Genomic DNA, 14,083 nt, shown 5'->3' on the forward strand with positions numbered 1-14,083 from the left:
GGTCAGAGTGAGACTTCATTACAAGTATTGCATGCTTGCATGAATATCTTTCATTTATGACTGACCCAATATGTCACAATAGCTGTCTAGTAAAAATAATCCACTTTCTGAAATTGATGTACTACTGATGTCAGTGCTACTCAGCAGGCTGGGTAGATTATAGAGAGATGTTTAAAGGGGAGAGGGGGGGAGAGAAAAGAATAAAAAGGAACCCTATAGAGCACAGGCAACAGCGCTATGGAATTGCCACCCTTTGTAGATTAAAATAATTTCTCAGGTGATCATCTAAACAGTCAACTGTGCTTTAGTCTGTAATGACTTTTGATAGCATATAGCAATTGATTTCCATCTATTTATGTGTAGGTCTATATATTTTCTCACATCTTGTTAAGTCCCAGGTGTTTTTCTGAACTCAAGCTAGAACTCGTTCATTCCCTGCCAGTAATTCATTTATGAAGCTTGATTTTTTTGGTATTAGCATATTATTAAAATGCTAATGCGAATCACAGTGCACTTCTTTTATCTTTCATTTTCTGTTGTGCTTCCTCATTTTGGGGTGGGGGAGTGTGAGGGAAATCCCAACGTAATAGCATACATTTAAACTAAGATAAATGTCCCTTTGTATCCTGTCAATAATAATGAAGCTAATCAGCAACATGACAAATTGTCACTTTTTCTATAAACAAAAGCAATAACAGGCTGGGTAAGAAATGTAGGACAATACATCAGGAGGTCTTTTTTTTTTTCTTTTTTTTTTACTGGTAGGAAGAATTGTTAATCCATCAATACATTCATTTTTAATAACCGCTGGGCTACATATACTTTGGTAATAAAACAGCTTGCTTGCACTTAAAATGGATTGCTGAATATAGCAATCCTAAGTCAGAAATGGAATGGAAAGTATTATTTATTATTCCAGCAGTCATCCTGCAGCAAATCTAAGAGAAGCCTGCGAAAGTACTGTTATGTAGCTGGCCAACTCCGCACCCTGAGGGAAACATCGGAGAACCTTGACATAACCTATTTCTACCCGTGCCTCTGGCGATTTTGCATTCAAGTTTATAGGTGAACATGTCAGGTACTGCTCAGAACAAAGCCAGAGACACACTGTATTAATCATAGCTCTGCCCAAGTACATTTCATTTCTTCTGTTTGTGCTTGAAAATTTCATGACATTTTCTTCAAGGTGAAATTCTACTGGACATTTCAACAGGGTCAATCTATAAATCCAATTAAAATAGCTATCATTTGCAGTGAAGCTGTCTAACACAGTAATGTTTCCAAAAGTGGCTGGGATTTCATTTGGTATCTTAAAAACAGAAAAAAAGGGCTGTGTTATTCTAATGGTTTCGGTTTGGAAAAAGTATTACTTGCCTCTATAGACATCTAGGTCTTGTCTATCATTACCGATTAGCAACTTCTCAACAATGCAGTAAGATTTGACAAGCTGAATGCTGCTTCGTGCAGGCATTGTTCAAGAGTGTAGATGAATATCATAATTATTTTATGGCTCCATATTTAGTTCTTTTAGATACAGTAAGCCCAATTGACCATGAAATGAAATTTCATAGTTAAAATGCCTCTTTTACGTTTTTTTTATTGCGGTAATAAAAAAAAAGTTATGGCTCTAAAGAAAGGTAATTCACGAAATATACAATCTAAAGATGGATTCTATTATTAATAAATATTTATCAGTTTAATAAAGTGCACATTTTCAATAAATGATGAGAGACATTTACTGCCACATCTATGGAATTTAGATTAGATGTTCAGACTGAAAGAGGGAACAGAATGAAATGGGGGAGAATTTAGAAGAGCTTTTCAAGTCACCACCCACTCACCACAACACCTCAAGCTTTTGCTGCTTTGAAATATCCAGGACTACATTCAATGCTAGTTTTTGCTGCCTTGAAATATCCAGGACTACATTCAATGCTAGTCCTACTCAGAGTAGACCCATTGAAATTAATGGTCATAAGTAACAAGCCCATTAATTACTAAGTAAAACTAACACAGCCCTTAAGCTTCACCTAGCTCTTTACATTATTTATTTATTTAGTTAGTTAGTTAGTTCGACTTCATTACAGCTGATACTGGGGAAACAGTAAGTATTTAGCACTGAGTGTTTACACTACAAAGCCTTCTGCTCCACAGAAAAAGCTACGAGGATAAGAAATTAACTATCAGGGTGTACCTTACAGTAATGCTATTACACCTATTAACCTGTGAAGCAGGTGTAATCTCTGCAAATGAAGATTACATCATACAACCAAATACACACATTACTGTGCCTTGCAAATGGGTTGAACGCAAATTCAGCTGCATTGCTAAAACACTGTCCTGGTTTGCACATTACACTAAGTACAGTGGCACCTTGGGTTATAGACGCTTCAGGTTACAGACTCCGCTAACCCAGAAATAGTACCTTGGGTTAAGAACTTTGCTTTAGGATGAGAACAGAAATCATGCTCCAGAGGCGCAGCGGCAGTGGGAGGCCCCATTAGCTAAAGTGGTGCTTCAGGTTAAGAACAGTATCAGGTTAAGAACGGACCTCCAGAACGAATTAAGTTCTTAACCTGAGGTACCACTGTAAAGCTAAACAGTGGCTTACTATGAATGTGCAGGCTCCCAGAGAGGAGACTGTGGCTATCAATCCCTTCCCCAATTCCTCCTGTTGCTGCGCTACTCAGGACTAAACTATTTATTGTTTGGCTTCATGCGTCATCTGAATTTGGGCTCGCTGGTTTCCTTGCTCCAGATTCATGCTCTGCCACCAGCTCATGACCCTGAATCTGCAGTCTGCAACTTTCTCCTTTCTCTCTACCGCCAGGAGCCTTCCGAGCAATGAAATGAGTCAGGGATGGGGAACTTGTGACCCTCCAGATGTTGTTGAACATCCACCCCCATTATCCCTGACCATTGGCCCTGCTGGCTGGGACAAGTGAGGGCTGGAGTCCAACAAAATCTGAAGGGCCGAAGGATCTCACCATCCCTGAAATAAGCGAATGCACATTATGGTGCCCACTGAAAATTTATGAAAATATCCAGCCACAAGACACTAGCGATATCGACTGTGCGTCACTACAACAAAAGACAACAAATAAGGATGCTGTATTGAGTGCAAGGAGTACAATCTTTTAGCAGCTGGATGTTATTTTCATGTGCTTGCCATATAAGTTATTGGAGGGGGTGGCAGGGGAGCATAAATGTTTGGCTCAGTACACAACACTGCAATTCTATGCAGCAGTAAGAGAAGTTATGCAGTCAAATGGAAAGGAAAGGAAAAATCCGTACCATATGTAACCCATTGCTTTGGATGATACCATCTTGTTCCACAAGATTTCGAGATATTGTAATGGAAGGAAGATCCAAGCTCTGCGGTGGAAACTGTGGCGTGAACTCATTCCCTTGTGCAGCCAACTGATCACTTAGACCTTGAAATGGCAACAGTATATCTGCCATCCCTAAGTTGGTGGGATCCAGTTCAGGTGGTGGAGTAATTGGTGGGATCTCAAACTCTTCATCTCCAAGACTTGGAGTGTGGAATGTTTGCTAAATGAAGAAAAAGAAGAAAGAACAGCAACTTCACTGCAACGAAACACTGCTAAATAAATGACTGCAGCGTGTGTAATAAAAGGGAGTTGTTTACACCCTGTAAGATTTAGCTCACAAGCAAACCATTTTATTTTACTTTATTTTGTAAATCACAAGTGTAGCAATATTCACATATGCCCAGCTTTTATGGATCCTTCAGATTAAAGATTTAAGTCTCATTATCATATGGCTTTAATGGTGTATCAGTATTAACTGTTTTTTAATGCACCCTTAATTAGCAACATCTGTCTTTGTTGTTGGTGTGAGCATCAGCTACATTGGGTTGTGGTTTTGGGTTGCTTGTTTTTTTGGCTGTATAACAAATTGCCAGTTTATTGATATGTTAGTAAAACAGCACAAACAGCCTAACCATTATTCTGATGCATCAAATAAAATGCTGGCAACTTTGGTAGTACACACACAACATTAATCTGGTAGTGAATACTTCAAAATTCTTTTACAACCCATAAATGTGAAATATTAGAATCCTGCTTTTAAGCTCCCTCCATAAGAGGAATAGGAGTATGATAGAGCCTTTGATATGAAGGTGGTTGTGAGAGACATGGACTTTTGGGGGGAAATGGCTTATAAATGGAGGAATTTTGGTTTGATTCAGAGCAAGGATTGTGGTGGGGAAAGGTAGGTTTCTTCTGAAAAACTTTATGAAACTTTTATTTCTAATTTTCTTCAAGGTATCTACACATACTTTTAACCCCTTTAGAAAAAAATCAAGGTCATTTGATGCTGAAATGCTGCTTATATCTGGCACAGAAATGAACACTTTTTGCTATCATTCCCTGCAAAACAATGAATAAATTATTCTGGGATACAGCTCTTTCTGGATTAAAAGTGGGGACATGTTTACATTCAAAAGTGTGTCTGTTCATGGGTGCTTATAACACCTCCACCCCTTTAATGGAGAAGGGTAGCAGGATCATGCCCACTAGGCATGCCTCCCTCTATACCAATACACAGCTATGCCCCTGGTGGCATGTACCTGTGTAGGGCTCTTCCACTTTAATGAGACCCCTGGCCAATCAGGCTGCCTGTGTGCAGTCGTAGTAGTCCTATGCATGCGTGCAGACCCATTCACCCTAAGGCCAAATGTGCAGTCACATGGAGTGCGTAAGCATGGAGGCGGTGTAGCTAGTGGGTGCCATTTTGTTACTCCATCACACATTCATTGTGCATGTGTGGATCTTCTGAACATCCCTTGTATTTCCATCATATTCCTGACTTTCTTCCTAATGCATCCTCCTTGCAACTGTTATCTCCACCTTCCAGCTTCTTATATTCCCTTTGCCCAGTTAGTTGGGGTTCGTGAACAAACCTGCACTCTCTGAGAAATTGTAATGATTCTGGATGTGTGCTTGTTTCAGAGGCTGAAGATTAAATTCACTTGTGTGTCTGTCTGAAATTCAAAGAGTTTGCTTGTGTGTATGTGGAGGGGGTTACTTTTAAATACATTTTGGCTTAAGGTTTCTCATTTTACTCAAAATAAAATGTAAAAAATCCTTGGCACCATGTCAGACACTGGCTTGGGTGCTCCTGGGACCATCAACCACCTTGTATTTATATGTAACTTGAACCTGGATAACCTTGGAATTTCACTGTCACCATCTCAATGTCTGTGGGGGACAATCTGTAGTGAGCTTATGTATGCTGGGAAGCACTTACTTCCTCACTTGGGGTGAAGTCACTGCAGAGAGACCAGGGAACCAGGTGCATGTGCCTCTATTGCTCTAAGAGCCACTCAGTGATAGAAATATCCAAAATGGTGGCTTAGTTTTTTAAGAGGTGGTGAAACTGTGCACCTCCAAATGTTGCTGGACTACAACTCCCAGCACCTCTAGCCATTGGCCATGTTGTCTGGGTCTGATGGGAAATGGAGTCCAACAACAACCCACGGTTTTCCCACTCTTGTTTTAGCCCCTTTGGTGGCACAGTAGTCTGGGAATTGCTAAACTGGTCACATTTTCATAAGCAATTACCAGCTGCTTGGGATCAACAGCAGGAGAAAGTTATCGCCTTCATGATTGTACATTTGCCAGAAATATCTGGTTGGCCACTGGGGGGTGCAGAACACTAGTGTATATGGCTCTCATCTATAAGGGTTCTTCTCATTATATTCTTAAGACATAATTAACCTATAGAACAATAACCTCAGTCTAAAGACCACTTGATCATCTCCACGTGTTCTGTGAGTTTTCATAACATGCCATGGCTACTGAAGCAGTCTGCAGGGTACAGCTGCTGTCTGGCAACAGAGAGGGAAGAGGGATTCCTACTATTCCAGTGCTGGGAGGCAGCAGCTGAGGAGGAAGATGCCACAGCTGAGTAGATAGTTGCCTCTACTGGCATCAGCAGCCTGTGATCACACCAATACAACTGTCAAGTGGAACCATGTGATTTCACAGAGTGGCCTGTGGCACTGCCCACTTCACTACTGCGGAAAGGTAAAGCTGGGAATTCCGTCACCACAGCCATAGTGGCCACTTGTGGCTTAGGGGAAGAGTAATAGCTTTGCAAATAGAAAGTCCCAGGTTCAATCCCTGGCATCTTCTGGTAGGGCTTGGAAAGGCCCCTCCCTGTCTGAAACCCTAGCAGTGCTTAATAATATGGGCTAATGGTCTGATTCCCTCATGCAGTTGGTATAATCCTGTGTTCCTATGCCTACAAACCACCTTGCCAGCTTCCATTGCTTCTGCCCACTGTCCCATTCCATAAACACTAACAAGCTACTGTGGAAATAAGCAGAAAACTCCAAACTTCTAAAAAGTAATTTGTATGGCAGACAATGTGTTGCTTTCAAGCACACAGGGGTGGGTGGATCTGTCAATTTAAGGTTTTCTCCATTTCTCATTTTTCCAATCTTACATCCAGTTCTCCACATTTCCATATCCAGTTTGCATTTTAAAAAAAAAAGTTATCATGAACATCCATCAGCATTTTAAGTGCACATTTCTTCCAACATACAGATTTTTTTGCAAAGCAATTTCCCCTAATATAATGCATTTTTGTGTGTTATTTTTATATTCTCAGCCCTGTACAGTGAGGTTTTTAATGTTTGAGGTGAGTTTTTTGTTTTAATACTTTGTTGGAAGCTACCCAGAATGGCTGGGGCAACCCAGTCAGATGGGTGGCATATTATTATTATTATTATTATTATTATTATTATTATTATTACTACTACTACTACTACTACTACTGCTACTATAATATGTGCATTACTTGGGCATTGCAAAATTCAGAGAAATCCACATTTTGAAGGATGGCTGTGTTTCGGTTTGCATATCGCTTCCGAATTAGGTAGTTCTGCCTTTAAAAGCGAAACAAATCAGATTTCTCCCCCAACCCTGCAAGCGTGCAATACTACTTTGTGATTTGTCTGCCTACACTGGCTTAAATTTTTACTGCAAAAGTGGAGGCTTGGGGTGCAGGAGAGGGGGGGGGACCCTTCCTTTAATGCATTATTTACATTGTCTGAAAGAATGACTTAATGCCAGTTAATTTAAAAATGATATGTTCAGTGAAAGATCTCATTAAGTGCTGGAAATTGTCATCCTTCAAACTGTTAATGATGATATAAATTAATAACCGCTTGAGAGAAAATGGAAACTGAAACACACACACACACACACACACAAAGAGAGGGGGGTGGAACCTTTGCTTGCATATAAAACCTGTCAGCTGTCATTATTGGTCTCACACCAGAAATGATGAGGTAACACACAGCTACAGTCTGCAGGAGTAATACTGACAGAGTCTTAAGAGACTTAAGCAGTCTTTCCTCAGTGCACAGTGAGCAAAGTGAGCACACACACGTTCAGAGATTGCAACTTAATTCTGGTTGCGAAAGCTTTCTCTTACATTAGGGATGCATTTACTGACGCTTCGTAGGAAGAGGGGGCATCTTCATAGAGGGAGGTGTGAAGTTCACCAACACAAAAGGATGGATTGGCCATGGAAGGCGGATGGCTAATGAACATAACCCTATGGCTACATTTGCCGTTACGTTTGGCACTAATGTGGTCTAGTAACAGATGCAATGGTAATTTGCGAGTCATTTGCTACCCCATTACTGCTTAATGAAATCTAACATATCACATTAACAATATGGATAAACACTCATTCCTGATATGTGGCATTTGGCTGTTTTCATTACTGCAGTAATTAACACTTGAAATATTATTTCAATAAATATTTAAGGTGCTTCAGGAATTAATGGTGGGGGGAAGCGTGGGTCACTGCCATCACGACACAGAAGCAAGTTGCAACAAAAAGGTGACATGTCAATTTCTCATCTTAGATGGTCTTGTAATGCTAATTCCACAATGACTGCTGCATGCATGGCATTATATTAAAAGCAGCAGCAGCACCAGCACGGATTTTCAGATTTGAGATGTCCACACTCAAAATACTGATGTTCACCTAAAAGTAAAAGCTGTGTAATTGAATTTGCTTATAGGGCAGTAATTGCAGAGTTATCCTCATGCTGCAGTGCAAATATTAACACTCAATCTTATTCCACTCCTTCAGTGTAATTAAACCAATAGTATAAGCTTTAAGCATGACATGGAGGAGGCAGCTGGATTAATTTTGAGAAGGGAACATTCCATGTTAAAAAAGAGAGAGAAATAAATCCATAATGCTTCCAGACATGTACAACCAAACTATACAATATCACAGCGTTTTCTCAAAAAATATATTTATCACGTTAGTAATATCTTCTTACAAGCATGTGGGGTGGGGAGCAGTATCTTGTATGCTAGTAAGGATTTATTTAGGTTTTTTAAAAAAGAAGAATTCAAAACATCAAACTGTATCTCATGCCATGATTGCTGAAAGTAATGTATGAATAAGTGGGTAAAATGAATGCAATCTAAATGGGGGGAAACCTCATAGTGAAGTAGTCTTATTCCAAATCACAGGGACTATTCACATTGTAAGAAGTGCCTGAATGGCATGTAATTTGATGGTGGAGAAAGGTACCATTATGTCCAGAACAGTATAATGTTTTTAAGGGGTCATGTTACCAATCACAATTTTAAGAGCTATTAACTTTTCATACATTTCTCTCTTAGATTTCTTTAGGAGAGCTAGGGCTTGGGTGGGGGGGATAACTCCACCAACCCTCAACAAAAACTGTGTGTGTGGTTAAATGCCATCTGCACTGAAATGTTCAAAACATTTGTTCCTTTTGATAAAAATGCAAATCTGGAGAGCTGTTGTATCAACATATAACAGCCAATGTCTGACACGGTGAATTATCACAGCTGGAATTAAATTGTCTTTGAACAGCTGCTGGCAGTAGAGCTTTCATCAATGTTTGATTCAAATGGAGGAATGAAATTCTACAGAATGAAACATCATGTTGTCATTACAGATGGGGGTTTGTGTTCATTATCACAACTAACACTGGAGCTGGTGCCAAGCAATCTTCCCTTATCTAAGCAGTCTTGTTGGAAGGAGAAAGAGAGACAGAGAAAGAGGCAGAAGGCAGCCATTGTTTTAAAAAGCTGCTCATAAAAATACTATTTGGAATATAACCACAGTTACTGTAGCATTGCCCCCACCAATAATTTTTCCTCCTTATACCCTCACTCCCAATGGGGAGGGGGCACATTCACTGGGGAGAATGCTGTTTTGGACTCAAAATCGTCAACCCACTCCACATTTTATTAATCTCAAGACTTTTTTTGCCCACGGTGTTGACCTCAAGCAGAATTCAGATGCTGCCTACTACTCGCTGTCACCTTCATTCTCTACCATGTGCAATCTCTATATTTCTGTAAATAAGAAAAGGAGAAGGAGGGGCAGGCACATCCATGGGGTAATGGCTACATATGCTTTTGTCCTGGTTGCAAAGGCATTTGCTTTGGCCAAAAACAGTACAGTCTGGAACTGATGTCACTACCACTGCACTGACATCCTTTAACTGGCTGTCATGGGGGTGGGTGGGAGAGAGAGAGAGAGAGAGAGAGTAAGAAGAACTACAAGAACAAAGTGGTTGGCATCCCTTTCTGCTTACTACCCCGCTCCCACCTCTCGCCCTCCCAGGCTAGAGGCCAAATTCATCACCTCTATGACCTAGTCAGGCCCCATCAATTCAGATCTATGGTTTCTTCTTAAGCCTGCTGTTGAACACTTTCCACTGAAAGACTCTTCCTCATTTCCCCAGGAAACAAATGATGCCACCAACTGTGCTGCTTTCCTTTTGTTTTCGTAATAGTGTTAAGAACCCAAATTAAAAATAAAATGTTTGTATCCATGACCATAATTAGCGCATTAGCTTCTAATGACTGCTACTCTGTTTGCTTTAAAGATGTACACCTACTGTGCCTTTCATTTGTTTCCTTCTGGTTACATTTTTAGGGCGAGGGAGGTGTTGTTTTTCCTGTGTGTGTGTGTGTGTGTGTGTGTAGCAGATTTGCTTCTATTGACATGCTATGTAAGTAACAGTCTAACAGACAAGTAAATTGACTGGTAATGGAGAGCTGTCAGGTTATTTTCTCTCTCATTAAAGTCTGTATTTTGTGCTCCATAAAACACATACCCAAAAATCAGCACTTTGCCCGTCATCCACTGAAAAGTCTGTAAAAATTATCAAAGCAAATGTCAGGGTTTGAGCATTAGGTGGAAAACGGGGGGAGAGAGAGAAATTCAACGCCTACCTCGTTTGCAGTGAGAAATGCATTGTTGGCCTCGGCCATGTTCATGTAGTTATTGTTGTTGCCGAACTGAAAAAAGAAAAAGAGACGCCTACATTTTAACAACATATGCCACAACAAAAACAGTCAAGTTCTGAATGCATAGAAGACTTTAAACACAAAGGACATTAGGACTTAATCTGCAATACCCTAACAATATCAGACAACCCCCATTCACTCTAAAACATAAATGTTACATGGACAACTGAAATTGTAAACTGGGTGATTTATAAAATTACATTGCCATACTCTTGACACTTCTTATATTTCCAAGCAGTGCCATGTGCCACTTAGGTGGACTGGAGCTGGGTGTAGAAAACTGGTTCTTAGAATTATTGGCACACAAACATAGTGGTCATTGGACCTCCACAGGAGTTGCTGGGGAGTTATGGTAGCTACATATGCATCACCAAAAGAGAGGAAAGGAAATTATGCAGATATCAATAAATTTTACACGTGCTGATAATGAGTATGACTATGCCAATTTAAAAATAATTCCTACAACTTAAAGAGAAATACAGTGCATCCCACTATAATGTCAATCTGCCCAGGTGCTAACCGTTGATGGGCCACTTCAGGGCCCCTCCTGCTCTCCCTTCGTGGTGGTTATCTTTAAACTAGACTTTGAATAGGCATCTCTTCAAATAGAGGACACCTCCAAATAGAGGGCTGTCTTCTGTGAAATGGGGCTTATGGTTACCCTACAGAGAGGGAACACTGAGACATAGGAAATTGTATCAATCCAGAGCAGATCGTTGGGTCAATACATAATTGGTTGACACTGGCTCAAGACAGTTTCAGATAGGAATATTTGCCACCACAGACGTATGGTGTCTGCGGCCAGTGCAGGGAAGACTGAGGAAATCTGCACAGGAGATTGTTATTGGGCTGAATCAGGCCACAATTTTATTGATTACAGGTAAGAGTAGGCATTGGACATGTATCCAGCATCAGGCAGCCTGCATGCTGGCTGATAGGAACCCAGTGGGTCAACCCTGTGTGGGGAATCGCACCCCACATGGATCAGGTGCCACAACCCCCCACAGGCCTGTCATTGGGAGAAGTGTTTTGGCGCATTGGTCCCCGTGTGGACTCCTGGACAGAGTCACCCATTCCTACACCCCTTTAATGGGATACCCACATGACTAAACATCCAGCCCAATGTGTTATCCACTAATGTTGTGGCAGTTGCTAAGAGGTAGGTAAAAACCTGCAAGGCATCCAATTCCTCTCTGGCCCCAAATATGGTGACCAATTAATCACAGAAAGGTCCTTACACCAACTTACCCGCTCCCCCACTGAGCAGGCCCCAACAGTACTGTTGGGTGGGAGGTAAATCCCACATTGAATAGGCAGGAGGGTGGGTTGCTTCATGTTGCCCTCCTAAATACACCAGGGATGGACAGATCACAGCCCTCATGCCCATGCCTGGCCATGAAGAACAAAGGCAATCATTCCCGGATCCAGTTGTGGCCATGCCGTTCAGCTGACACTGCCCCCCACCAAGCCCAAGTGAGCAGATATTCTCAACCCTATTGGAAGAAGAGGCAGACTGAAAACTCGGGGCTTCCAGCATAACTCTTCCTCTGAGCTACAGCCCCATGTCCTTGGGCAGAGCCTAAGCAAATTATTGTGCAGGCTATTCATATGGCCAAGCCACAAATACTGTGGCCTGTCTTTCTTTTGAAATGAAATTTGAAAATTTTGTCAACCTTTCGCTGGCAGTACATAAGAACTTGCTTGCCAAAGTTAATCTAGTCCATTGTGCAGCCCAATAATAATAATAATGGTGGCTGAGATATTTTCATTCCATACTTCTGCAGTCACATTCGGAGTGGGGTACAAAAACAGAGCTAAATACCTATATCCCATAATACAAAAAGTCCATACATACATACAATACAACAATAATGCAAGTTAAAAGAAACAATTCCACTCCATGTCAATCAATCTTACTGAAACAAATGGGGTTTCAATTTTTGTCTTAAGCTACATGAAACTCACTTGGAAAGGCATTCCAGAACCACAGTGCCACTACTGAAAAGACCCTGTCTCTTGTTCTAATATGCCAAATCGCACAAAATGGCAGAAAGGACCTCTGAAGCTGATTTTAGGGCTTGGGCAGGCAGTTATAGGAGTGAGGTGGTAACTGCAACTGACAGACCCACATACTACCCTTTCTGGCTAACTCTTTCAAGACACTGTTTGCCTGTTGATAGAGATGGTAGAAGAGATGTTTGTTATGTCATTCATTAGCTGGGCTGAGCCAGTTTGGCATACTGGTCAAAGTGCCTAAGCACAAGCCTCTCCCAACCCTAGTCAATACTCTAACGATGACCACTTCCATCTTTTGGAAGACTTACCAGCTAAGAAACAGCAACATACTAACATGCAATCTCTAGTCAGCCATGCCACTCAGTTACTTTTGGAAGACAGTGTGGTAAAGTGGTTAGAGTATCAGAGTAGGGTTTGGGAGACCTAGGCTCAAATCGCTGCTAAGTCATGAAACTCACTAGGCAATCCTGGACACACACACCCTCTCTCAACCTGACCTACCTCATATGGGTGTGAGGATAACATAGTTGGAGAGAAAACCATATATGCTACCCTGAGTTCCTTCAATGAACAGCAGGATAAAAATGTACTAAACTATCAGACAAAACTCCTTAGAAAAACTTCTGTATCACTTCAAACCACTTGACACATTCATGTCTTCACCATGTGATTATTCAACAGATATGAATTCACTGAAAGGCGGTATTTGGAACGACACACAAATTCTGCCTCCAAGTCTCTTGGATGCTAAGATCAGCAGAGGGGAGCCCCTTGATAGTTCCTCCACCATCAGAGGTTTGAGGAGTGGTGGCCTATGAGAAGGCATTCTCTGAGGCAGTCCCTAAGTTGTGGTACTCCCTCCTCACAGATGTGTGCCTGTCACCTTCATTACACAGCTTCTAGCGAATGCTGAAGATGCACATTTTTACCCTTGCTTTTGACACTGGATGTGAATTATTTTTAGGAGCCACATTATTTTTGTGCTTGCCAGCTATTTTAAACAGTTTTTTAATATTGTGCTTTACTGTTTTAACCTGCCCAGGGACCTTAGGGTGAAGGGTGGGTAATTAATTATAATTTGGACATGCAAGCCAATCCTTGATTCTGTAACCAGTGACAAATTGACAAAAATGCAGACTGATCCTTTGAAAACAAGGGATCAAGTGCCCTGGACTATCACTTTCCTTCCTATGGAGGGGCCATATCTCTCTTAGAGGTAGCTACAGGCAGTTGCCTCTATAATCTAGAAGTGCCTCTTCTTCTACTCCTGCCCTCTCTATCCTGACAAATGTAATCACTGCAAATCATGAAAAGTCTTCCTTCCATAGCTCATAGGACTGAATGATAGGAGAGGAGAAACACACTCTGCCTCATTTGAGATATGCATTGCACAGGAAAGCTCAATTTACCAGTTAGGAGCCAAATTGCAAGGTATAAAAATCTTGAACATATATGGATGTATCTTTATATTTGTTCCGAAAGCCATATTGTCATTTCACAAGCTTTGATTTTCAGGAATAGAACCTACTAGCAGGTGATTCTCCCACCAGCTAGAACAATAAGCCAGGAAGTTTCAAGCAAAGCCAAATAAACTGTCGTTCCAATTTCACAAGAAGATAGATAGGCTTTACTTGGCATTAATTGTTGACAGAGGCTTTAAAAAATGGGAGTTTAATATTAATATTTTAGGAATCATTAAAATAACTTGTTGATTGTTATCACTA

General features: G+C 40.9%; 1 protein-coding gene across 1 annotated transcript in view; it reads right to left on the minus strand.

The window, feature by feature from the left end:
- TOX3 (TOX high mobility group box family member 3) overlaps positions 1-14,083 on the minus strand; it is a 95,814-nt gene that overhangs the window by 19,729 nt on the left and 62,002 nt on the right. Inside the window, exons 2-3 of the mRNA XM_079988816.1 lie at positions 10,269-10,334; positions 3,295-3,552 (exon numbers count right to left, since the gene is read on the minus strand). Coding sequence (XP_079844942.1) covers positions 3,295-3,552; positions 10,269-10,334 — 324 coding nt within the window. The remainder of the gene's footprint in view (positions 1-3,294; positions 3,553-10,268; positions 10,335-14,083) is intronic.

Source organism: Podarcis cretensis (genome assembly GCF_951804945.1).
Source record: "Podarcis cretensis genome assembly, chromosome: 8".
In the NCBI taxonomy this organism is placed as follows: domain Eukaryota; kingdom Metazoa; phylum Chordata; class Lepidosauria; order Squamata; family Lacertidae; genus Podarcis; species Podarcis cretensis.